General features: G+C 39.0%; 1 protein-coding gene across 9 annotated transcripts in view; it reads right to left on the bottom strand.

Moving 5' to 3' along the window:
• MLIP (muscular LMNA interacting protein) overlaps window positions 1–27531 on the bottom strand; it is a 102921-nt gene that overhangs the window by 56780 nt on the left and 18610 nt on the right. For 6 of the 9 annotated variants that reach the window (XM_084203085.1, XM_084203086.1, XM_084203087.1 and 3 more), the window contains 2 exons: window positions 4011–4160; window positions 1494–1862 (listed from right to left, as the gene is read on the bottom strand). In XM_084203085.1, the coding sequence (XP_084059211.1) occupies window positions 1494–1862; window positions 4011–4160 (519 nt within the window). Of the gene's footprint in view, window positions 1–1493; window positions 1863–4010; window positions 4161–7827; window positions 7894–20101; window positions 20222–20390; window positions 20537–27531 lie in introns of those variants that run through there. The other 3 variants (XM_084203088.1, XM_084203091.1, XM_084203092.1) reach the window with 3 other exon arrangements.

The raw sequence follows: 27531 nt of genomic DNA, 5'->3' as shown, positions 1-27531 counted from the left end.
ACAACAGTGAAAGGCAGCTTAGTAAAAACATCTTTTTTATGAAGCAATAGAGATGGCTAAAGATACTGAGATAATGAAGACTGAGGAAGTACAGTCTTGAAAACTCGTGACGAAAGAATAATTACAAGATATGCAATTACCCATATTACATACTGCCTCTCTTCCTGTTCAGGTGAATAGTTAGCAAAGTTGGATTTAATTTCTTGTTCTGTGCAATCATTTTCTTCTGTTACCTCACCAGCCAAACCCCTCTTTACTTCTCAAGTCACCAGAAGCTTAAGAAAGATCCAACATAGGAACTCTTCTGTATAGTATTCCAAAATTCACCCAGTTTCTGTAAAAGCTTTTTTAAAAAATACCTAAGTAAGCCTGAATATTGCTAAAGTAAATTTGTATTTCCTCAGAACAAGTATTCTGTTACAGGCTGCTTCCTCTATGTATGCTTACCTATGACTTTAACCTCCCTCACGGAAAATTCCCACTGACTTTACTGGGAGTCTCTCAGAAGAAATGAACATTTCATATTGCTGTGAATCCCCATCCAGAGTGGATTTCTTATCCACAATGTCTTCTCTCATAAATTGACTCTGAATTTTTATGAAAAAATGAGTGGCAAAAGTATTTTGACACAAGATAGGAAATCTGGAAATCATTTTCAGAAACAAAGTAGTCATGCTTAACATTTGTTTTTAAACTATCAATGAAGAATTGCATTTTCAAGTGATGGTAACCCAGTCGAGGTCAAAGGAAATGCCTGAATTTATTTCATGGGACACAGACATTGCTATTTTGTTAAAGATGGAATTTTCCACTGCATATACCCACTTCAATATATATCAGTATTCTTCCCAAGAGGGGAGACATTAACTTTTCATGCAGAAGTTTGGATTGATGCATTTTGTAAATGAAACATTTCAAAGACTTTTTGGAAATGCCCCAGGGAGAATTGAAAATTTAATAAGTTGATAAATGCACCTATAAAGATCCACATAAAATAGAAATGTCATCTTCATTAGTTCTATGCACCTGTGCAAAGTCAGGTGTACCAACCAACAACCAGATTAATAGGATTTTTAAAGCTTCCTTCTATTGCATGAAGGACTGCAAGAGGTGCTGAGGAGAAAAAAGAATCTAGGTCTGGGAAGTCTGATGCTAATAATTCAAATGATCTCGAGGCTCCATTGATTTCAATGACCTTACCCAATTTAGACTAGCTAGGAATCTAACATCTCTGATTAACTTGCTGTCATGATGACCTGCTTTTTAATGAAAGAGTAGATCTGCCTCATCTGCTCCACACACACACCAGAATCCAATGGAGAGGAAGCAAGCCAAAAGAGTTGGGCCACCTCCTTAAGGTCCAAACGTTACAGAAATGGCCAATGAAAATGTTAATTAAAGAACAAATTGACCCAGGTGCAGCACAAACTGGCTCCATATCCTGAAAGGTTAAGAAAGCAAAGGTTATCTCTAGAGTCTAAAGAGCTCATTACCTGATGCTTTTGTGGATCACTCGTACTGTGGGAAAGTGCAACACCTGGAAGGTGCCCATCTCCAGGAGGTTTCCCTGCCTCGGTGCCAGGGCAAACGGGGGATGTGGTCAGCAGCTGAGCACTGATAGGACTGTAGCCATTGGAAGGCTGATGAACGTTGTTGGAGGCAGCAGCTACTTCATCTTCATCACCAGAGTCCGTAATCAGGATAAACTCAGCCTTAAAAAGGTCATTCTCCTGCATTTCTCCTTTGCTTGAATCACACCCCAGGGACGGGAAAGCCTGTCTGGTGCTGCCTGCACAGACCGTGGACACACAGCCTTCTTTGGCCCCACTCTTCAAGACCAGCGCATCAGAGACTGCGTCAGACTGCAAAAGACACAAGGAAAAAGATCCCAATTAACTGCATTTTATTTGTGTTCCCCAAATTGTGAAGCAATCTTGGCTTTAGGTAGTGGCTGTCTCTGCACTACCAAAAGTGCAGTGGGCAAATGAAGAATTTAGGCATCAGTGCACACAGCAGAAGCCACTTCCCCGGGGAGTCCCAGCTTCCAGCCCCCAGCCAGTGCTGTGGGGGCTGCCTTCCCAGCAGCTCACAGAGCAACAGGGGGCTCTGAGACGGTGATGGCCCCAGACAGGGCCGGCAGAGGGGCCGGCAAGGAGGGCGCAGCCGAGCCGAGGGAGCTGTCACACCGCGCTACGCCAGACACGGTGGGAAGGCACCCCGACCGCGGGATCCACGGGGCAGACAATGCTCCTCAGAGAGCCTGACAGACAAATCTGGGACAAAACCTATACATATTAATGAAGAAACAAAGGCCCTTAAGACAAGGCATCCTTCAAAGAGAGCAAACAGACTCAGAGGTCAGAGAGCCTTGCTGTATGTTCAAGCTCCGCAGCACAGACCACAATTGTTCCTCATATTTTCTGCAATTTCCACATCCAGTATGTCACTTCTCAAGCATGCTTCGGATGAAAGCAGGAATAGTGCAGACTACACACATGACACACATATCATTAAAGCGTTCAATATCAAACCTGCTATTGTAAATTATGTTTCCCTCAGAGGAGGAATCAGGTAAATGAATAGACATATTGTGTACTGCAAGAGGAAGCCTCCAGATGGGGCTCATTTGAATGCTGCTTGAGGAACACGGTAATTACAAATTTCCACTTCACTGGCAGTTCCATGAGTCCTGAAGTTCAGTTCTTAGAAAAATATTGGACCACAAAGGGGGATATCACCACTATGAATTTGACAGTGTTATTTTGATTATCTGATGTTGGTTGTGGAAACATTGTTCAAGTTCTAGACATTTGAGAAGAGGGACTGATCTGTGCTATGAAGGCCTCACAGCTGCATCAACTGCCAGAAGAGTTTCCTCTGTCTACAGAGAAACACATGGGGAAGAGAAACACAGGAAGATCTGATTCTGCTTTAGCCTGGGCATTACTTATAACAAAACCAATAGTGAGCAGCTGTAAATGGAACTAATTAGTTAAACCACCTGGGAATAATATTCCAGTGGATGTCTCTTCAAATGTTTGAGGCAGCAGCTACTTCATCTTCATCACTGGAGTCCGTAATCAGGATAAACTCAGCCTTAAGAAGGTCATTCTCCTGCATTTCTCCTTTGCTTGAATTACACCCCAGGGACGGGAAAGGCTTTTGGGTGCTGCCTGCGCAGACAGTGGACACACAGCCTTGATCCTTTGCTCTATCTAACCCCCTTTTCAACAGATAGGTCACTGAAATGCTGGAACATGTTCAGGTCAGAGGGCTGTGAACTCCTCTGAAAATTTTATTACATGGAAAATAACCCAGAACTGCAGCCCCAGCAATGTGCCAGGGAAAGAGCTGTTACACAAAAGCAGAATTGCCATAAGCACTAATATTAACCTGAGGATTGTGGTAGCCTTTCAAGCAGCATGGAATAAAACAACACATTAAGTGTTGTGAGGCAGGAAAGGAACAAGCAAAGGCTTGACTAAAGGAAGGAGAGCCAGGAATGTTGTGCTGCTGGCTTCACTGTTGCAGGAAATCACAGGGACAAGTTTTCAAAAATCAAAAGCTCGCTTCCACTTTGAGGCATTACTATGCAGCCATGAAAGGAATTGGCACCTTTCTGGAAGCCATAGCACTGGCATTTGCTGAAACCAGGATCCAGTGAACAACTCCTGGTCAATTTCCATGTGATAACACTCCTTGCACACCACCCTGGCTGTCATGAAGATCTAGAAGGAATCCCCCTCTGCCATTGCATGACTGACAGAGCGCAGAATTGAGATGATCAAGGGTTTCCTTCCAATATAAAGTCTGCCAAAGGCAAAGCAAGCTACTGAGCAGGCACTCGCCTTCTCTTGCACTATGATTCCACATCTTGGTAATTAAACCAAGCACAAGCCAAGAAACCATTCAAGGGAAAGGGCTTCAGTTCCGCAATGCTCAGAATAAAATTTTCTTTATCTTTTGAAGAAGTGTAAAAAGTAATGAAAACAAAAATCTACCTTACTTACAATTTTTTGGTTGCTCAGATCCTTTGGTTCCTCTGGAATTGTCACAAGGAACTTAGAGATATCCACAACCTCAAAGTGAGTTGGAAGCTTTCCAATGGATGGTACGAATGTGAAGGTCAATGGTTTGGTCCCAGATTCTTGAGAAGAGACCTGCAAAACACAAAATTAATTCATCTTCTTTATCCAAATAAAGACAATTTTTATCAGAATTGAGATAATGTGAGTAACATGAAATAATGAATTTATATAACTTAAATATCTGCTTTTAAGTCTACCTGTCATTGTTTTGGTGGGGGTTTTTAACTGGCTAATTGTGTATTAAAGCCTTATTTAACAGACAAAACAGTGCCTTGGTTATACTCGTCAACATTCTCTACATTCTAGTGGTGTGGCTCAGCAGACAGGAGAACTTTTGTTTGGTAGCTTGCTATTCTTTCAATTTTCCATAACGAAATCAGAAAACCATATTTAATCCATTTCAAGGCTGTTTTTATCTTTGTTTAACTCCACTTAAGTAGAACAAAAATTCAATTTTACCAGTGTATTTGGGCAAATTACGGCCCCTAGAGTATTTGTTTAACAAAAACCAAATTGGAAAAGCTTTTGCTCTGAAAAAAAAGCAAAACATGTTCACATTTTCTAATGCAAATGCAGCTAATTCTGAGCAATATCAGAAATAAATTGCAATTTAAGTATCTTCTCCATTTTCTTTGGGCTTCCCTGCCACATACACCAACTAGTTGTTTGTCTGTATGCCTGTTTCTCCTTCCCCCTGTTGCCCTCTCAGTAGGACTGTGTATATAGGGCCTGACTGCACTAAAGACAAGAGAGACTAAATGAAGGCAATTTCACCTAAATGTTTGATTTTATCACAGTGCTCTCCGAACACTTGAATCCCCTCCACAGGAGATGCACCAGGGAGAAGAAGTCCATATCAACACACAACTCTCAGTTGCTTTGCCAGATATCAGGAACTGCACGTGCTTTCGCCAGGTAAATAGAGGGAGCCACACCCCAAACCACTGAACCTGACATGCTGGCTTTCCCACTACTTGTTGGTGCAAAAAATTCTTTTTTCTGATTCAAAACTATGAAGTACATTGATATTCCTTTGTTATATCTTATGTAAATCTTATGGCTGTTAATTGTCTTTTCAATGAACTCTAATATGCAGAAGGTTGGACTGTATTGAGTCATACAAGAAAACATGATTATTGACTCAGCTTTTTTTGCTTTTTTTTTTTGCTTGCTTGCTTGTTTGAAGTGAAACAAATTGAAGAGCTATGACTCTCATTATGCTTCTTTGTAATTTGCATCCACAAGTAAATAGCAATTATGGAACAGAGCAGAATTATGGTTTACATTACTTGATCATCTTGTGGCTGGAACATTAAAATGATGGACACGGATTTCTAGTTTTAAAAAACTCTAGGCAAACATTAGTTACTTCTACTAACAGCTGTCTCCTGGATTGCTTGGGCAAAACAGAGGCAGGTTATATGTAGAAATGCTGTCAACTGCTCTTTCTTCTGCAGTTTGGAACAACTGTGCTCTCTCAGACACATCCAGGTGTGCAGGTACAAGGTGCTCTCCTACTTTTACTCCCCCCTCCATTTCCCACAAGTGACCAAGCATTGGCATATAGAATGCACAGCCTGAATCAACAGTGAAGGAAGAACAGCTAATGCTGCACCATGCCAGGAGCTCGGGATGTTATTTTATATGAAGGAGAAACAACAGCTCTGTCCTTCTCTCAGGAGCTAAGGCACTTGATCATTGCTTTTCATAACAGACCAACACAATTTTTAAATATTATTAGCCAGCACAATAAACACTCAGTCCCTGCACCTGATAAAAGCCAGCCGAGCGCCAGCAGTGCTCAAGGACGCGCTCACTCCCCACGACACAGCCGGGGATGCAGCCTGCAGCCCAGCAGCTGCTGCCCCCAAAGGTGCCTTCAAGGGGCAGGATCACCTGCACACAGGCAGGGGCATCACATCAGCATCAGGCATTTCTGTACAGGTAACACTATTCACTGCAGTCTTACACCCTACCTGGCTCTACACTGAAATCAGCTAGAGATGGCCTTTGCTTGCCTGAAGAGGTGTTGTTTTGCTTTCATCTTCTCTCTTTAATTAGGAAGTGCAGCTGATGACTTTGACAACCTTTAAAAACATTTTCCTCCTCTACCTCACCCTTTATTCATGCTCTTGTTTTGACACTTGACAGCAGCTGTTCTGTATCACTGGACATTTTTGAGTCAAAGGGCAAAATATTCCTTATAAAAGAAAAAGGAAGAGAGGGAATAAGTGTGCAAATAGCAAGCCTGAACACAAACAGATTTATGGCAAATTCCAATATAATTTGTCAGCATTGCTAAACTCCCACTATTTTATCTGCATATTTGTAATGAGAAAATACAAACAAGAAATTAGACTAGAGGCTCCAGGCTGTTGCACAGTAATGGAGACATCTTGATATCACCTTATTTTGTATGTGTCTTACCCTGCACTTCCAATTTTATTGCTTTGGTGGAAAAATTACAGAACCCACAAAGTAAACCTTGCCGTCTTTGGCCTAAAGACATTGTGGAAATAATCACCAAAATTGCTTGCAAGCTAAAACTATGATTGGAAAATACATAAAAATACACAAACAAGATTTTTTTTTTTCAGGTGGGAGATGCCATTAAATCATGGCATTATTTATAATCCTCTAGTGTATATCATTTTCTTAAAGTTTAGAAAGCATGCACAAGCAAATACAATTTCTGCATTTCAGACAATTTCAAGTTGCTGGATACTGTACTAAGCAGTGACAGGACTGTGCTCCTCTTAATTTCACTCATAGCAATTGAGAAACAGGTACTTCCAGCAGCTAAAACTGGTCATGCAATCTAAGCTGCTTCACAGAAACCTAGACAAGCAAATATCATGACCAGCCAGAAAACACAAGCATTGCCACTGAGGGAAAACAAAAGAGAAATATTTGTGGCTTTAAATTATTTTTAAGTGCTTACGTTCATTTTACATATTTTTTTAAAATAAGCAAAAATACTTTGACATTTTAAAATTTAAATTTTCATTCAACAATGCAAAGCAGAAGGAACTGTTACATACTACTTCCTTCTTTAAGGTAGAAAAAAGATTTTTGCACCTTTTTTATATACCCATCTCATTTACCATCTCTCTCTCTGGCTGATGTTTCTGGCCTTGAAGAAATGAAAAGAAATGAACCAGCTGGACCTCCAGCACTTCATTACATCTGTTAATAGCCACTCTGATATGTGGAGGTAAACAATGAAGAAAAAAAGCTTAAAATTCAAATATATATTAAAAAAAAATATTAAACTTCTTATTGTCTTTTCCCTATAAACAGTAGTAGCAGCAGAGGTAATTCAATATCATACATTCCCTGCTGCTGGAATTCACTTGAATCAATACAGTTACAGTGGCAGAAAAATATCAAATGTGACATCTGTTGAATTTAATAGTAAGGAATTCTGGTTTATATTATATAATCAATCTGCACATGAAATAACTGATTGTTTATAATTGCAGCCTTCACAATAATTAGGTTTTTTAATAATAAAAATTATAGAGTTTAATATAAATAACCTTTGAATATCCATTGGTGTCTATTGGCAGCTAGATAATATATTGCCAAAAAGCTTCAAAATGAAAAATTTATTCTAGATGACTTCCATGAGCTCCTATGTCATCAATTTCCAAACAGGTTTGTTGCATAATTAATACCATCAATTTACAGCTGCCCTGGGGAGAGTAACTTAAATCATATTAATTATTGTTTTCATTACCACAGCTTCTGTAGTCCTTAGTTGTAGAGCCCATTTTTATTGTCTTGGTTACCTTATGAACACAAATGAACACTTCTATTTAATCTCTCATATGCTCCATATGCATTCAGCATGCTGCCTATTTTGTAATTTAAATAGAGGTTCTATTGTCAATGATTGCTTCTCAGGACTTCCTTCTGGAATACAGATTGCTAAAGTGAAATTCAATATGCTGGTTCATGTTACCACTTCTTCCACTGATTTGTTAATGTAAGTCATTCTATTAATAAAACAACACCCTGAGAAAACCTCATACTTGAAACATCATTCTCCCTTTTGAAGATATTTATTTGTTTAAAGGACAGAAAAGGAAATTATGAGTAAATAATAACAAATAACAAGTGCGTACATCATGAAATAGAAACATGTTGACTGAAGTACTGTTTTGGTCAGAGCACAAATTCACATGCCCACAATTCCTGAGGGATAAATATAGCTCTGACACTCAGAGAGAGCACAGCTAACACCATCCACCCAGCTAGGGAGAGGGGCCATCCAAAAACACAGCCTGAGTTCTGTAATCTCTCCTTAAACTCCTTTTCTATGTCCAGACTAAAGTCAAACCACAAAGAAACATTGCCTCCTCCTTGAGACAGAGAAAAATCTAGTCAGATGGAACTATCAGTGAATGAGATGCAAGAATCTTCAGCCTGTCTTCATAGCCTGGCTCTTTGCAGCTATCACAGTAACCTAATATGGATTAGCTGTTTATTGTGTCCTGAGCTCTGGCTTTTCTAAAACCTTTTACAAACAGCAGCAGATGATCATCTGAACACCAACTTTCTCCCTGTGAAACTTCGAAATTACAGTCAAGATGAAGTTTGTGCCAAAGCTCCCAAGGATAACTGTGGTCCAGAAGCTTCCCCAAGCTTTGTGATGTGCCCATTTTATCACCTTCAGCAAATCATTTCTTTCATTACATCAACACACACTCAAATGCAGACAAGTACCTTTTGAAAATTAATGTGTGATGTGTGTAAAGCACTAGAAAGAGCAAATGAATAATAGTAAAAATTTTTAATCTATTATTCAAAATGCAAGAGCTCATTCAGATTAAGTGGTTTTTTTCAAACATCAGTTTAATTAGCTCTCCAGCCCAGCAGACTTTATACAACTGTAATTGCTCTTTGATACTGCTCTACACATATGCAGCGAAGTTTGATGGAAAGTAAGTAAAAATAACATTTAATTTCCTCCTTTAGCTAAGGGCAAGTAAAATACCTAGCCTGTCAGGCTTACTTGACTTAATTAAATGCAGTGTGACTAAATGGTCATAAAATATTTGACCCTAAGATGATCTGGGTCTTTAAATTATATTTCTAGTGTCACTGACACCCTTAAACTGCTTATTTGCTTTCAGTCTCCAAAATTTCCTAAGAAGCAACATGCCCCAAGCCAAAACACTGTGTTGTAGCATCCCCAGCTGCTCTAGTCCATCACCCACGTACAAAACCACAGCTAGGCTGTCCCACACCTAGACTGCCCCTAGCTTCTCCTTCAGCAGGCAATCACCACTTCCTTTGGGCTGTGCTGTGTTCATTTTGCTGTGTGGATCAACCAGAAAGTAAGCTGAAATCTTGTTGCTGATGTTGCACTAGTGTGGCCATCTGGCCTTCTACAGAAAGCAGTCAAGGACTGACAAAAGTAGACCGAAAAAGTTTGAAGGCAAAAGAAAACTATTTAAAAATGAAAATAAAACAAAAAACTGGTGCTGTCTAGCATGCACATGGATTGTTTATCAAATATTTTTGTATTCATCATTGTCAGAAGACTTCTTGGGAAATGTGAGACTTCAGATCAAATCCAGTGCCTGCAGATAAAGAAAAATATCTGCCTAGAAACTGCAGTCATTGTGGGGGGATAGAATGTAAGAAAATAAAGATAGTGCAGGAGGCAGTCTCACACCTGAGGAGTTGCAGCTGTACCAATCACCAAAGATTAGGAACAGGACTGCCCTTAATAGGACACAGCTGTGTCCAGTAACAGGAGTGCTACAAGAGAGTGGCTTAGCTGGGTGAGGAGAGAGTTGGAGTTTGTTGGTTGTGCTATAAAGAAGGAGTCAGTGCTGTAAGGAGCTGCACATGAGAAATCACTGAGAAGGTATGGGAGCTTTGCAATAAGATGACAACAGGTCACAGGACTTATGCCTTCATATGTAAAGCATTCATTACCAGCACATTAGCTGATACATTTAAAAACTGCTATCCATAATGTATGCTTATGCAATGTCATGATACCTCTACCCAACAAAAAAGGCTGCACACTGGTTAGTCACATTAGTATAGCAGAGAGGAAAAACAGATCCCCATTTTCCAGTCCATTTTTTAACAATTCTGACTTGATTACTCAGTGAGAAATTGAAAATTAGATTTTTTTCCTTTTTTTCTGTAAGTTTCTGCAGTTTCAGCCCTGTAAGAGTCCCAAAATGCTGCTGTTACCCTCACAGCAACCTTAAAGGACATTCTCCTTAATCTATATGCCATAATTACCCTCCTTGTGATTTCCCAAAAGCTGTGCCTATCAATAAGAGGTTGTTTCAAAACAAGCACTGGGAGGATAAATAAATCCCTCCTTACATCTGTCAGAGCTGAGACATCAGTCTTGTGGGATGATGCTAGCAAGGAACTTCAATTTCATAGTATCACACATCAGCCATTTGCCTTTTGGTGTCACAAAATGTGGTTGAGGGGCAGAGGGATTTCAGGCAGAGCAGCTCCCTCCCCGCAGAGCTGAGGCTCACGTGCCCCAATTCACATGTGACATCCTGCCACCACACCCTGAGCACTGCCAGTCCTGCCTGCCACACCTGAGGAGAGCCAAGCCCAGAGGTGCAGCCACCACAGGTGAGCATCTCTGCTGTTCTCCTTCCAAAAACACATTGCAGAGCAGGTTAGGGAACACACCACTGACGCTGTTGCAAGCATTGCATTTTGGAAGCAGGTGGTGCCCAGCATCACAGCTATGCCTGCACATACCCCTGCATGTGTTGAAAACTACACCCTCTTATTGATAGAATGACAGAATAGTCTGAGTTGGAAGGGACCCATAAGGATCAATGAGTCCAACTCATTTTTTGGGTTGTGAGTGGCCAGGGATTGAACCCACAACCTTGGCATTCTTAGCATGTGCTTTAACCAGTTGAGCTTATCTCCAAGCAGACCATTATACCATTAATTTTGTACACTGGATTAACTCCAGAGTGACTCCAGAAAAAGGATACATATGTGCTAATACTACATGTCACGCTATCATAGCTTGAAAGCTGTTGAAGAAAAACAGGGAATTTTAAAAGATGCTTCCAAAAGTACAAGGACAAGATAATAGCAGAAGCTTTGAAAGTGCAAGTGTGGAATAGGAGCCTTAGGGTTACAAGCACAAATTGTTAATAATAAGTTGTTATTCACTACAGGGATGTAGCCTTGTGTGCTGGTATTAAGAATAACAGAGCAAGCAAAAAACCAGTATGTGGCATACATAAAACTTATCAAACACCGTTACATTTAGATTTAGGATGTTCTGGCTGATGAAAGAGGAACAAGTAAACTGTTAACAAAGACAGTAAAGTAGCTTCAAGTGGGCCCAAAGCACAGGGTAAGCCCCACCCCACCATCATCCACCTTCCTGCAAACAACTGGAGATGCTGGCAGCTTCCATAACAATACACTGAAAATAAAAGAGGTAGAAATGAGAACATTATCTAGGTTGCTTTCAACTGTGAGATCACTGGGAAGGAGCTGAAATAATAGGACCATTGGACTTTAAGTGTATGTCTGTACCTAGACTACACCATGATATAAGTCTCATGTACGTGAGAGTTTGTGTGCACTTGGGTGAACAGTACAATGAGGAGGTGCTGAGAGAAAACAGATTGAAGAGAGGGTAAGTGTGAGAGGTAGTGCACAAAAGTCTTTCCCAAATGGATAAACTCAGGGGATTAGTGGTCAGGTTGAATACAAAATAAATGATAAATTCAGAATACCGAGCATCAGCCCAAGACCGCCAGGACACAGTGGAATCAGCAATGAACAAGTTGAACCCCCCTCCCCCTCTATCTGCTGTACCCAAAGTCTGCAGGATTACACATACAGATCACTCCCTAAGAAGCCAAAGGCACAGTAGTAAAGTTTCTCCTTCTGCACCAAGAGCTGTGGCTCCAGCTGGGTATGAGTTAGTGCATGAGGGTTTGAGAAAACTGCTGAGTAACCAAACACACCCTGCGAAAAATTATCTGCTATAAGAACAACAGCCTCATTCTCTTAATACTTTGACTAGCAAAAGGGTTCACATAAATATTGTTTTAGAGAAGTGTTTCCTTCAACTTGTTCCTGTCAGGGAAAAGGGAATTAATAGCATTATAACTCTGTGATTAGACTGTTAATTTTCCAATTAGAGTAACTAGGAACTTTTGCTTCTCTGTATGTGCTTCTCTAGTTTGCACGAGTTGCACAAGGTACCTGGTCTTACCTCCCTTGAGGTTTGGTAGTGATTTGCATACAGCAGATGAGATTGAGCATTTCCCACCTGTGCAAGGTTTCTGCTCAGTTTTGAAGCATTGCTTTGCTGGTTTGCTTAGATGCAACTGAAGGAGGACTGGTACAGCCCCACTTCAGCAGATGAGTTACACTTCAAACTTCTCCAGGTTAACAGCTGTGTGTGAAATCCCTCATGGACCCTCATGAGGACATGCTGGATGTCAGGGCTCTCAGTACTTCGGGGCAAACCTGCTGTTAGCAAGGCCACTTCAGCAATATTTTGGCAAGCACAACATCATTTGTTTCACAACACCATTTTTTCTGTGTTTCCCCAGCTATAACTCTATCCAAAACACTCCAACACAGTGTGAACATCCCAGCATCCAAGTCTGACAGGAAGAAATGAACAACCATGGCCTTTTGTACCAAGGTCACCTGTTAATTGTAGCATTTACTCTAAGAAAAATTGTCCTCTAACCCAAAGAACTACAACTTCAGGTTCAAATCCATTCTCACTGCCAGCACTTTCAGCAAAGAAAATTCTTTCCAAGAGAGGATACAAGACAGTTTCCAACAGTCCCTCCTCAGAGATTGCAGCTACCTCTGTAAGATTCAATGTGCCCATTCCCATGCCCCAGGTTAACAGGTCCTGTCATTACCTCCTGCCCTGATACAACCAACCAGCTCCAGCTGCTCTCCTGCCAACACCAAAATCAGTGATGTACTCATACACAACCTCCAGCTACTACATGCATGTCTCCACTGACAGCTGTCTCCTCATTTTGATTTTCTGATTTCCTAAAAATTTCCTTTTCCTCTAATATTCCTCATTTATTACTGCTGCCTGTTCTCAGCTAAACAAAACTTGTTAAAAGTATGTTTAAGTTTTTGATGGCTTTTTCAGTTTAGTTTATTAAAATATTTTCTTTTTTTTTAAACTGTAGAAAACAAGGGATTTTGAGACAAGTTTTGGACAAGTTTTATTTAATTAGAAAGTAAATATTAATTTAAAAATATTTGATCTGGCAGGAGGAAAGTAAAGGCTGATGTGATTTGCTTCTGGCAGCACATATTCTTTCCTGTGTTGGGACTCTGCTATTACTATTATTTTAAAATAATAATCATATCTTCAATAGGTATCTCCTTTCCCAAACTGCTACAACTTGTGTCTGGGCACTGGTACTGCTGAGGAACTATATTTTTGGAGCCAGGATCCAAAGAATATTAATAAAGAATTGTGTTAAATTTTTAAAAGGCCATACAGCTGCCACCCACATGCCAATGACAGATAACAGCACATCTTTCATGTTTTGGTGTTGCCCCACTAAATGTTCATGATATACTCTCAAATATGTTTTCCAAGATTCAAAAAGCCATCCGGACTTTACAAATTTTTTATCCATCAGAAAAGGGTATTTTGAAAAAAGAAAAGCAATGCTGTCATAGATTTCAATGCAGGCAAATTAAAACCTTAGTCTTTATCTACTCCAAATATGACCAGACTGAGAACTTCTAGTTAATCTGACATCATTTTTTTTCTACTGTCATTTCAGCAGACAGCAGTGGAAGTCTTGTAATACCAGCTAGCCCATATTCCTCAGCTCCCTTCCATAAAGAAGAGAACAGAGTTCTCATTGATGGTACATTAGGGATACACAGAGTACTTTGGAAATTGCTGCTAAATTTTCAGCTTTTAAACAAAGCACACATAAGGGAAGGCAGTTAATATTTTAATCTCTAAGAAATGGATTATTTCATCTTGTATTATCAGCAATAGGCTTCTCGTCAGAAGCTGCACCCTTAACAGTCATCTGTGCCAGCCATTTAATGAATAATCAATACAAGCCCATCTACCAGCATTCTTACCTGTCCCCTACTAATAAAACTCAGAGGGTTGATAATTCAGATGCCTCCTTCTGCAGACTGCTGCCTGTAGTATGTAGAGCACAGTTGCAAGATAAATAAAAAATGAACATTAAAAAAGCAGCAACAAAATGTCTATGATAAAACTGAAGAAGAGGTCATAATTTCCCCTTCTCAGCAAGGACTTTCAGAGGTCCTTTTAATGAGCTATTTTCTGAGTAGGTCTGTGTGGGCCCAGAAGAATGCTGGCTACAAAGAGTAATTATTCTGGCACTCAGCTACTAGCAAACAATAAGGTAAAGCTGAATGGCTGCTGGCTTCTTCTGCACGTTCACAGGAGGGCACGATGATAAACTTAGAATCTTGTTTTCTTCTCTGTGTTAATAATTTAAAAGCAGCTGTCTTTAAACATTTAACTTGAGCTTTCCCAGATATCAAGAATACTGCATGTTTGACAGTGTTAGGGTCATTTTCATATGACTTTATCTATTGGGAAGAATAGTTACACTTGTTCCAATTAAATAACTTTACTTATCAAATAATTTTACGTTATATATGTACAAACTTGACTTTGTCTCATCCAAAAAAAAAAAATTGTTACTTTTCCTCTTTGGCATAATAATTCACTAAACACAGTCATGTACCATTCCTCAGATATTTTAGAGTGTAGGAGAAAGAATAGAAGAACTGTAGGAGAACAGCAGGCTGTACATTTTGCACCAAGAACAAGCATAATTTCTTTAGACAACAAATCTGGGGAGTGAGAAAATACTTCATGACCAAGTCTGCTACTAATGTCAGGGTTCTAAAGAGTCTCCCAAATTTAAGCAAAACCCTGTCGGTGTTACAAAGAATACTTTGGTGTTTCAGTTGAAAATGTAAAAATAGCACTCTTTGCATAGATGCTACAAACTAACTAAAAGGATCAGAGGCTCAAAGGATTATAAAACAAGGGAGGGGACCTAATTGAAATTAACAAAAATCTACCTGCTGTCTACAGATACTTTCTTCAGAAGTTCCCAATATTAGAATACAGGTGACAACGACATGGAAAACACTTTGGCAGGTAGTAAGAAACAATGTAGGTTCAGTACTTAATTCCTATGTATTTGTGCTGTCATGTTGTATCTTCGTTCTAGGAAATTGGAGGAAGGCATGAATGTAATAATCATAGTTTTGGATTAAAGGAGCCATTGAATTAATTTACTGACAGAACTACAATATCAGAGATTTTATAAATATTTTTGTTACCTTAAGATAGTTCAAAGCCTGTATTTCCTATAATTCCCCAAAATAAACTCAGTACAATCAAGGCTGGCCCTGGCAGTAATTCCAGTATATTTCACAAGATTCTTAAACCACCCTCATCATCAGGGAGAACGGGTTACCCTCAAGCTGTGCATGAAGTGACATTCCTGACATACATTCCATAGGATGGATTCTGTCCCTCCTCCTGAAAAGGACATTTAGCATTTTGATGACGTTAGGAGCGTTCATAAGTCAAGGTTCTCTTGGGCTGTGTTTTCTATTAGCTAAAGACACATGACCTCTTCTTCAAACTCTGGGCTTTAGAGCCCAAAATTCTGTAGCCATTCAAAGAGACCTTTGCTCCTTTTGCCATAGTGGGAGATGAATCTGCAATCTCCCAAAAGCAGAGCTGACAGGTTCAGGGAAAACATCCCTTGCTTACTGCAGTGCTCTGAAATGCCTGGATTGAGGAGAATCTTACAAGATTTCAGAAGAAATGGTGATTTCATTTTTTTTAATAACTTTGGACTATTCTTTCTTAAAGTTACTTGAAATTAGTCAAATTTCACCCAAGAATTGAGTGAAAACAAGTACGATTTTGAGTTTCTGAACTTGGTCTTTGCTTTAAAAAGGGGAGAAATATATCTTGGGTGAAGATTGAAACTGAAATTCAGTTAAGGTTCAATTAAGTAAAATAAGAGGTTAATATAAAATTTTAAAAATTGAAAGCATTTCAGTTATCAGTTTGTTAGTTTGAGATATCATCATAGTTTTAATTTTTGAGAGCAGGGATCATTAAACCAGAGATCAAATATATATCCTTCATTTAAATTCAACAGAAAAGACCCTATAACTCATGCATTACTTTTTCATCCAATATTTTGACAAGTTAGAAGATTTACAGATAATAAACAGATTTGGACTTAATAAAAGTCCTTGTTCTGCATCAGCAAATGACTCTTGCAAGTATTCTTTATCCCAGAGATTATATGTCCTGTGAACAATATTAAGAAATGACAAGCATTTTTAATAAAGCTCTCCTATCTGCCTGCACAAGGCACAATCTGTGAAAGGTTCATAATCAATGTCTTCTGAACAGCTTAATTAGTTTACATAACTCAGAAGCACAGCTAGTCTCAAATTTAAAAAATAAATAAATAAAATCCCTTAAAGTCTAGGTCATGTATCAAGACCATTGCAATGTATTGGCAATCCAATTAAATTCTAATTATGCACACTTTTCACTAAATCTTTGGATTATTTTAAAATATTCCAAACTCAGTTTTTACCAAAAAAAAGGCACTGCTGTACAATTTATGTCAAATTCTTTTTCATAGTGTTGGACTTTATGGTCCTATTGACTACAGCTCTTTCTTCAGGAAAAAAGTGATGAGGAGCTTAGTGCTGCCACAGCTATCCAGGTGAGGTTTTGATTAGAGCAGAGAACACTGCTCTAATCTGAGGTCTGGGAGAACTCAGAACTGAGGTCAAGGGGAGAACTCAGGCCCCCAAGGCGAGCAAAAGGCAGATACACCCACAAGCTCAGTCCTCTTCCCTAAAACACCCATTCTCTGACACGTAGAGCAAGTGTAATCCCTGACATGTGTTCTCCCAAAAAGTTGTAGAGATACTCCCTCATGCAGGATTTGTCTCCCAGCTCCAACCCCTGACTTTGCATCTGCCCTGCCTGTAAGGTCTTGTTTGTTAACTAGCCAGAAATCGGCAGGAAGAAAAGAATTTAAAAGTTAAGAAAACGAATGAAGTTGTTTTTTGAAGTAGCATAAAAAGACCTCTTATACCAAAAAAAATACTTTTTCTCTGCTTTTCAAGAAAGATTCTTTTAGGAAATTACCAAATATACTAATAGATTATGAAATTCCACTAATTGAAAAGGCTGCCTTTCATTTCAGTAGAAGTCAGAGGCTGTGTTTTGTTGCAGGTTGCCTCAACAGACTCTGTATTGCCATTGTACATAGGAGATCCCATCTCCTTTGCAGTTCTGCAGTGGACCAGGAATTTTTCATTTAAGTATTTTCTCCCACACTAAAAAAGTCAGTTTGCTTAAACAAAACCCTTTAACAGAACATATTTGGCTTCTTTCATTTTATCTGGACGGTGACTTGAATCCAGGAGGGAATAATTGGTGGAAGCACCAGAATGGAGAGACAGAACTGCTTTTGAAAGTGTCTCTCTGAATGACAAGAATAAACTCACCCCACATTTCCTGCAGAGCTGATGAATGACCCAGCTACCAGACTATTTTCAGACATCTCTCTCTCAGATATGTTTTTCAGCATAAGATCTGAAAGAGATCTTCCACCATCAGCATCAGAAAACAGATTGTCAAAGGTTGAAACCTTCCTTCTGCTAAAGTCTTTTCCTAGTCAGAATTGTTAGACACAATTATTGCATGTTATAATGTGTTACAACCTTCCAGAGTCAGAGAATTTTTGACTCAAAAATCCTGACACTAAGGCCTTGGAAGAAGGATTTGTGGAGCAAGAAATGAGCTTTAGGTAGCTCTGAGATGACAGGTTTTGTTTTGCAGCACTCACTGGAACCTGCCTTTTGCCTGCAAGCAGCCAAGAGTCACTGCATGACCTGATGGTCACAAACAAGCCAGAAGGCTGCAGGTGAAGGATCTGCACATCTGATCTGCCATCAGCCTTTATTCTTCTTCCAAAACAATGAGAAATGCACATAGTCACAGCTTTGAAGCAGTTGGCAGACATTTTTGTTTGGCTCCTAGCTAATGCTAAAGAAACACAAGATTTAAGGTTGTACTGACCCACAGCTGTTCTTGGCAAAATTCAACAGCCCAAAAGGTTTATAGAGAGTGATTTGTGCTACAAAAATAAAATCAGGTCTGCTTAAGATCTCCTTGTCTGCTACACAGGACACAAACTATTTCTTAGTCATTGCATTTTCCCTCCAAATTTACTAGAACCTCAAACATTCAATAGAGCATTCAGGATCAAGAGGCTTTGGCATGGTTTCTGGAGCAAGTGCGTGTCTTTGTGCGTGTGTGTGCTCAAACGAAAGACAGGAGAATGTTATGTGGGTGGAGGTGAAGTGTCAAGAATTTGGGATTTGCTTTTGCAAACAGCTAGATCAGCAGACTATATACTTGTCCTGTAACAATACACTGGGCCTTGCTCACAAGAAACTCTACAGTCTAATGGATTTTTTTTAAATGAAAAAAATTAGACTTGAGCAAGGTTTTATGGTGTTTTTGAGATTACATCAAAATAAAAATAAAATAGGCTTTCATACATTTGCACCTGCACTTAAAAATACACTTCATTCCATGAAAACTAATGAAAGGAACAGTTCCATAAGAATTATGCTGTATCACTTCAGAAGGCCAAATTCTAAACTCTGTCAGCTTGTTTCAACCCTAATTACCAATGTGGCACACTTTAGAAGTTGTTTTCTCATCCAGACTTAGTTTATCTCTCTTGGAGCATGTGCATCTGATTGCACAACTCTTTTTAAAGGTTATTATCCATCAGTGTAGGTACAGATAGTGAATCAGTCATCTAGGGACTGCTGGACGTCCACAACTGCAAAATAAAAAAAATACTGTGGTGCAAATGGATTTATTTAAATAGCCTACCATTACTTCTTCCCTGGGTAGCATAACAATGTGTCTCTGCTGACAGGGGATGACTTATTTGATTGTGTTAGTCAAGCTTATGCAGTCATGTGGTCTTTGATACCTGGTAAAACAAACCTGAAACATCCTGAAAAACTCTTTTGCAGTATTTCTTAGTCAGCAACATTGAATTCTACATCACTTCTTAGATATTTATCTCCCTTTTTTGTTGTTTTTTTTTTTCTTTGCTGTTTTTCACCACTTTAAAACATCTGTTACACAAATACACACTTAGAAAGTATATTCTGGGAAAGAATTCTAATACACTGCATCCATCATTGCAACTGATCAGTTAGATAAACCCTCTGGTAAAGCCCCATGTTTCTTCTCTGTTCATGCTGACTGCAAACTTTTCCAGGAATCGTAAAAATGAACTCACTAAATTATCAAACAGAACTTCTGAGAGCTTTATGAGAGCTAGTCCAATGCAAAAGCTTTTTCATTACTATTAACATTATAAGATGACAATATAATTATTGAAAAATGAAATCTAAAATAAAATAGAGGCATGACATCTTTGAAGAAGATGTGAAGAATGTCATTTACTCATGTAGCAGCAAAGGAAGGTGCACAAAAAAAGTCACCAAGAATTGGTTTGCTGTTAGATTTTGATATCAAATGTAAGAGATTTTCAAACACACAAATTCTGTTCAGAATGCACAGAAACATTTAAATCTTCTGGAAATTTTCTGAGGAAAATTGAATCATTGGAGGGGGGGAAAGACAATAATCAGAATATTTGAGGGGAAAAAAGTTAAAATATTAGGTTAATAAAAGGCAACAAAGAGAGATTCATTTAACAAATACATAGAAATTCCACCCAAAAAATCCATATAAATCATTAATATTTAGGGTACTGTAGAAGCAGCTAAGGATTAGCAGTTGATCAGGACACGGGAATGGAAAGGACAGTTTAGATCCCCTGCTCTGGCCCAGTGAATATTCAATTAGTTAAACAACATGAAAGACTTTCATTAGGAGAAACTCACTGACATACTCAGTGCCTAATGATGAAGTGCTGTAATTGCCCAGCAAATGGGGAGATGTGAGCTCAGCTCTGCTGCTGGCCCCTCTCTGCCGCGGCGCTCGGGGTGCCAGCTCTCAGACACAGCCTGAGACAGGACGCTGCACAGCTGCTCTGCCTGATCCAGCGGGGCAGTTCTCACATCTCATTCTCGTAAGAAACTGATACCTAGTTGAGAGGCCTAAATTTGGAAGGAGTCACAGCTGAGAATGCCAAGCAGGCGACCTCGAGCTGCTCCCCGGGCTCCGTGTCAGCTCCTTACCGCTTCCAAGGGCCGGGGCTCGGGCTTTTCCTGGTGGCTCCCCGAGGCAGCTCACTACTGCAGGGTCACAATTTTCTTGGGTGATTACTACAGATAGATCCAAATTATCCCTTCCTAAGCTCCAGAGCTCGGGAGACCTGAGCCAGTCTGGGTCACCAGCCGCGCAAATACAGGCTAATTGTGTAACGCGTCGCCTAATTTAATAAGCAGAGCACAGCTCTGTGCTAGCCAAATGACTCATCCTCCACACCAGTGTGGCTCCCATCCAGATGGAGCATGGTGGTGTCTCCTCTCCTGTAAACATGGCCCTCCAAGCTTTAGAGGGGATGTGCCTGTGTGCATGTACAAAACACCGCACGGCACCTGTGGATGAGCCCTGCAAAGGCAACACGGGACTAAGAGCCATTGTGGGCCCACCTCTCACATCCCAGAGGTTCCAGCAAGCAACTCTCAGTTCTGACAAAAGATCTTTTTTGTCCAAATGTGCACTGCTGAGCTGTTTGTGCCCTAGACAGATCCCCACACTTTCTGTATGCTCCCATAGTACTGACATGGTGAAAATAAAAGTCTACGGCCAAATCAACTCCAGTGAGATCCAGAGTGCTAAGGCATCATGAACCTGTGCAAGCAAATGCCTCACAGCTCAGGTTCCCACCAACCATTCAGAGTCCATGCCAGTTATGTCACCCTAAAATTCCTGTACTTTGGAGGGTTATGCAATTTGCACCACGTTGTTTTCCAGAGTTCCTCTACTAGATCAGCCTAGTATTTTGATACCAGTCATTCACATTCAGAAGTTAGCAACTTCTAATCAGCTTTGGATTGCAATCAAATGATTGGCACATCTTAACGATGCATCAGTCATTACATAAGTAATAGTAAAATTCCAATTTTAACAGAAAAACTATGCTGTTCCAAATATCAAATTTTGATGGAATTATCAAAAATGGATTTGTGTTCTGAAAAAAAAAATCTTTGAATGACACTAAATCTGTTCATTACTTGAATTGCTGACAATGAAATTAATTGTATGACAGCCTCTCATATGAAAATGTTACCTATAAGCATTTCATATCCACACCAAGAAGTACTATCTTTGTCACTAGAGGAGGAAAAAAGGCACAAAAATAACTACTGCCTTCTGAAGGAGATATTAAGGGCAACACAAACAAGTAAACTGAAGCAATATACAATAATATTCCTGCCAAGGAATGTCATGACAAAATCAGTATGATATTTATGTCAATACACACCAATGTTATTTTAACATCAAATCAGACTCCTAGGTCAGTGTTTTGCATAGCTGGTGATAAAAGTGACACTGGTAATAGCAGTATTACTTATCAAGATGTGTTATGTCAGCTTCCTTCTGTTCCTGTCAACACTGAAAACGTATAGTGATAATGCACTACATATGCTACCACCTCTCTCTGCCAGCATCAACCTAACTTACGCCAAATCTTTCTAGAAACACTAATCAACATGCCCTGCTGCAGAGAGCCGAGATACTGAGGCTGTCTAATTTAAGATGCTGATGAATAAGTAATAAACTTTCAAGCATTACAAGCAAACTAAGGTTCTGCCAATGTAGATACTATAAAAGACTGGCAGTGATTGCAGTTGGATATTCTAATAGCTTTTATATTATGAAAATGCCTCATTTTTTAGTACCACATATACCATCTAGGAATGCAATAATGGCAGTATAAAATAAATGTCTGATTACCTATAGAAGACCTTGAAATCATTTTACTTGTTTTATCCCAGTGAAGATTTTATTAAGGTGCGTGGCAAACACATATGCAAGAGATACAGTGCATTTTCCACTGTCAATGAAGGAGACAAAAAAACTTTCTAGGCATCATTTAGCCTAACTACTGTTTTCCAACCTTCATAAAATAAAAACACCCCTTAGAAACACTGCATGACAGCAGTTTTTCTGGGGCCAAGTATCACCTTCAGGAAAGACTGATCCCTAAATCTCTAGCAACTTGGGACTAGTCCTTGGCAGCTCATTCCCACTGGCACAGGCTCCAGTGAGCACTGCCTGCAGAGGTGGCAGCAGGTGCTCAGGTCATCACCAGTGTGTCCATGGCTCTCTGAGACCAAAGGGGGACAATGTGGTGTTGTATCTGCCCAACCCAATTATGAGTGCTGAGGAGAGGAGAGGTGGGATGGAAATTCTGGGACCAGAGAGGCCTCTGAGATTTTCACTCTGGGATTTTCATTTATTTCTGTGAAGAAATGTCGTCAATTTTTTTCCAGAGTACTTTAAAGACATTGTTTATGTGAAGTCAGATGTGCTGCTCTTACTTTTTCTAAAGAGAAATGACAGCACAGGGTGTCCTTAGGTTATATTCTGTCATGGAAACCTCATCTAATCCTGCACTAGATCCTCCCAAAACATGAGACAGAAGAACACACCATTAACAAGGCTAGATATTGTTACTGTGCTAAATTCAGAACTAAATGTAAAATATACTATAATATATATATTATATCTTACTCCTTATATGAGTCTCCAGAAAAAAAATCTTTCTTGTTATTATCCTTTTTGGCTTAAATATCCATCTCATTAAGCAAGACACATGACAGGGACTAAAATATTTGAAGAATCACTTACAAAAATGCTAACAATATTAACAAATATAACAGATTTGATGATTTAAAGAGTGTAAATGCTGTCAACTTGGAAGCTATTCCCTCTTTTCTGTCCAATTTAGGAGCAGTAAATCTTGTATGACTGAAAGTGCACCATAAATATTATAGATGGTCAGAAGTCATGTATTAGTTTGTCAGATTTTACAAAGGCTACTAAACAACTAAAAAAACCTTATTGTTTATATGAACAAATTACATCAGCAATCTTTGTAGTAAGCACTGAGACAGAAGGATTTACATTTACAGTGATTAGCATGAGGTCAATCTCCATCAGTCAACTCCAACTGTGATAAAATACACTGGAGCTCTTCAGCTTATGATGTGCAACTCTACAAAAGCAATTACATTTCTTTGCCTGTTATAGAAATAAAGATTTTTTATGAAAGCCAGACAAGTTTACTAGTGATAGGGAAAACCAATATAAAGGCAATAGTCTCAGGATCTATCTGTTGTCTCCAAAAAGAATCAATTACATGCTTCAATGTACATAAATGTGCATAAATATCACTGCGCCTTGTCAAACCCTAATTCTCTAAAGGCATTCCCAAACACATATTTGATCCATGCAGTAAGAGTGATTACTGCAAAGAAAGACAATTTTAAATTAAACCAAATAGCCTTAAAATTGACAAGGACATGACAGTGAGGAAAAGGAAAGCTAGTGAGCCCATATTCTTTAATACAATCCCCACAACTTGTAGGCAAAGGCTAAACTGTACCTCAAATGTGATAAATTAGCAAATAGCTTTCTAACCACAAAACCACCATGATATTTGTTCCTTTGGGGTGGAGAATCTCTTAAAAATACAAAGCTTGGCTCATTAACACAGGTCTTGGTTAAACCAGAGCTCACCTAGTAACCAGCTTCAGACTTGTTATCACCTATAATATCTGTGGATGCATAATTCCATACAAAGCACTACATACCATATTGCACCATTCCTGTGGAACACTCTGCTGCAGAGCAGCATTTCAACATCATAGAAACCATTACAGGTCTCTTCCTTTTCTTTAAAGCTGTCATAAAGATATGTTGGTAATAGTAAGAAAAACAGAAAAAAATCTGACGCTGCTGTGCCTATGAGAAAGCATTACAATAATGATGGAGCAAAGTTTATATAGAGCTAAAATTGTGCAATAGTAAAGAATGAATCCTGCAGCTTCAGGAAAGCATAAAAAATCTGAAGGATCTGAGGAGGAGCTCATTAAAGAGGTAGAACTCATCTGAAAGTGTATTAAGGGACTGTGGGGTTCTTCTTCAGCTGATGTGAGCTGCCACTCCTTGTATATTCCTGTGGCTTCCCTGGTCCACATCACAGAGCCAGTGGGGAAAATAATGAGAGCAGGAAGCTATACTCAGCTGGGGATCAGGAAACATATTCCAGGGCCATCTAGCACTCTGAAACAGCCCCTCAGGACAGTAATGCAAATTCTGGGCCAAACTTCAGCCATCAGGCTTTTAGTAGCACAGGAAAACAGGCAAGTCTCAAAAAAGAATTTTTTACATAAAACATTATATAATATTATCATGACTCTATTGTAAGGACTATAATTTATTTGTTACAATGTTTTCCATTAGCATATAACCCATTTCTAAATACCTTCCTAAATATTGTTTAGCATCTAATTTCTACCACCCATAAGCTATTTATAAGTTGTTTGATTTTCTAAGTTGTTTCAATTTCAAATATTCTTTCTATTACATTAGGAAGAGGCTGGCAACACAGAGATGGTTACATTACCAAACAAGAAGGGTGTGTAATATAGGCAGTTGTTTTCCCTTTTCAAACCAGCTTTCTGAATAAAGTCTGCCCAAAGAAACTTAAACCCATGTATTCCCCAACCACCAGGCAAGAGGCCACTCTTGCAACAGGTAATGCTCATTCCCTCTTCTATTACACTACTTTACATTCAGAAAATATTCAGTATTTATGACTGCTTATTTCCCAACAATAATAAAGGGGCATTATTACTAGAGGGTGAGATTTATTTAACTACTGTGTATGCACTGATCATCATAGATGCAGTCCGTGTATCTGCCTTCAAATAATCAATGAAAACTTCACTTAGACTGCAGAGAACTTTTCTATGCCTTTGCCATGAAAGTGCAAGACAGAAATATGTGGAAATATCCCACTTCCATTGCTTGAATTTTGCTTAATTTCAGAGTGTAAATACTCTGTTGAGTATGAATTAAAGCAGTAAAATTATGCAGGAACTCTGCAAAAATTCTTGCAAGAATTAACTGATATAGCAACAGATGAACCAGTTGATTGTTCTCATCTAGCTTTCTATTTCTGTTAGAAAATCATAATGCAGAAAAATTCAGTTCTAGGGGAAAATGCCTTGCAATATAAAATCTTTACAGACAAAACAGGTTTTCTCATTTAAACAAGAGCAGCTTTACAAAGGATGCTCTGTCTACAAATAAAGAAGGACATTTGTAAGAAGAGAGAGGGTTATCATTGGAGTGATACATTTGTACCTACAGACATGTAGTGACACAGACAGAAATTAAATGCATGATACTTATCAAAGGTACTGACCACGGTACCCATAGCAGTTAAACCCTCTGAGTACCTGTATGACTGAGCCAGATACTCTGACTCATTGCCCCTGGTGTCAGATTAACCTAATTTCCTTTGTGCTTGCACTTATTGGACTGAAATCAGAAGTCTTTGGCACTAGGTTTTTGAAACTATTTTTTCTGAGGCTGTTTTGTCCAGAGAAAACTTAATTCTCTAGGGAAAAATTCCACATTGCCTAAGGTAAAGCGAAAATCTGGACAGTTGAACTAAGGAGACAAAGAACATCACTTGCAGACAAGGAGTTGGGCTGGAGGAGAGCTGGAAAAGAACTGTGGCTCTTTGTTCTTTTTCTGCATCTGTGATGATCAGTGAATACACAGTAGTTAAAAAAATCCTATCTCCTTCTAACAAATTAATACTGGGTGAAAAGCATTTATTAAGTATATGTAAATCATCCCATTAGCAGATTTTTTTCCCCCACATTTCTTAATTCTATTTTCCCAAAACACAATAGAGATGACAAGGAAAATACAGATAATTACATTGATCCTACAGCCATATTTTTCTGTGGGTGTGATTGCCCTCTCTAAGGACATGTGATGTCCCTTCACAATTTTTTCTTTCCTGAGTAGTAACTACTAAATCAGAGACTGTCCTGAATTCACAACACAGCAAGGAGAATAACCTTCCAGGACTATTCTGTTTGACAATTCAATAAAGGAATCTACAAGCTTTGTGGATCAATCCCACTGCAGTGGTGATGTCTACATGGCAACATTCCTCTAAGAGGAAGCAGTTGTGGTTATTACAGCCTGGAAACTGCTGTACTTAAATTCACATAATTAACAGTACAAATTGAATACCCTTCTGACCATTTGATCCTTTGTTGTTCAAGAGAGGAACACGAGCAGAGCTTTGCCCAATGTACCAGAAAGAATATATAGGATGTAGTAGGATATTAAAAGAGGTTGTGGGAAAAAATAGCTTCAGAAAACATGAGAAAAAGACAGGAATGTGTAAGATAATAAATGCCTGACATATTTAACATGCTAAAAATACTTTTCTAGACTGGAATCCCCTCTGCTATCAATCAAAAACAGTGGTTCTTAATATAGCCTAACACTTTCCACGGCAGTAGGAATGTCAATGGCTGTTTCTTGGGACTGTGCCCAGATTTCAGTCTACATTTTCCCTGCATTTTCACTTGTGTATATCTTGAAATTCACATCTAAAGTTTTGGTGTGCTTGCTGATACCTTTGTTCCACATCAAAGATAACTCTGAGCAATGAATTAAATGAATTGACAGACAAAAAATAGTATTGCAATAATATGAAAAGCCAAAGCTTCTGCAAACTTAAAGGGACTTTTCCTATACAGACAGTTAAGGAAACATAGGTATTTACTTAATCTACATGTGAGGTTGTTCAAAGCTCCATTGGGGCCAAAGGAGAGAAATTAGACACTTAGAGTGAGGATAGGCATTTCAACTTCATCAGAGAATAATGCCCAAGAAGTCCCTACTTCCTTCCATGACTGCAACAGGAGCCTGAAAACCTCTTCAGAGGTAAATGCAGCTGTCTAAATTCAGGAGAGATGAATCACAGCCTATTGATTAGCCCTGTTAGCTAAAATAAGGATTTCTAAATTACTGATTTTAGGGAATGAAAATCAGGTAATTGAGGCAAGATCAGACTCTGAAGTAGTAGGAGAAAAATTACTCTAATCTGGGGTCTACCCACTCACTCCTCTTCAATTATTTCTGAAGACTGGCAAGTAAAATATTGAAATCTTCTGTAGGTCTCAAACCCTCAGAGCCTGCCTTCCACATCCGAAGTTCATAGCATAGGTCTTAAATAAAATTTAAACAGTACTCTGATACTATCTTTACAATACCTGCATTGAAATATCATGCTGGCACCTGAAATTGTAGTGGGAATGAATGATGGAATGC

The sequence above is a fragment of the Fringilla coelebs genome, assembly GCF_963513975.1.
Source record: "Fringilla coelebs genome assembly, chromosome: 3".
Lineage (NCBI taxonomy): Eukaryota > Metazoa > Chordata > Aves > Passeriformes > Fringillidae > Fringilla > Fringilla coelebs.
The sequence above is the reverse complement of the archived record's forward strand: the minus strand, read 5'-3'. Positions and strand labels throughout refer to the sequence as shown.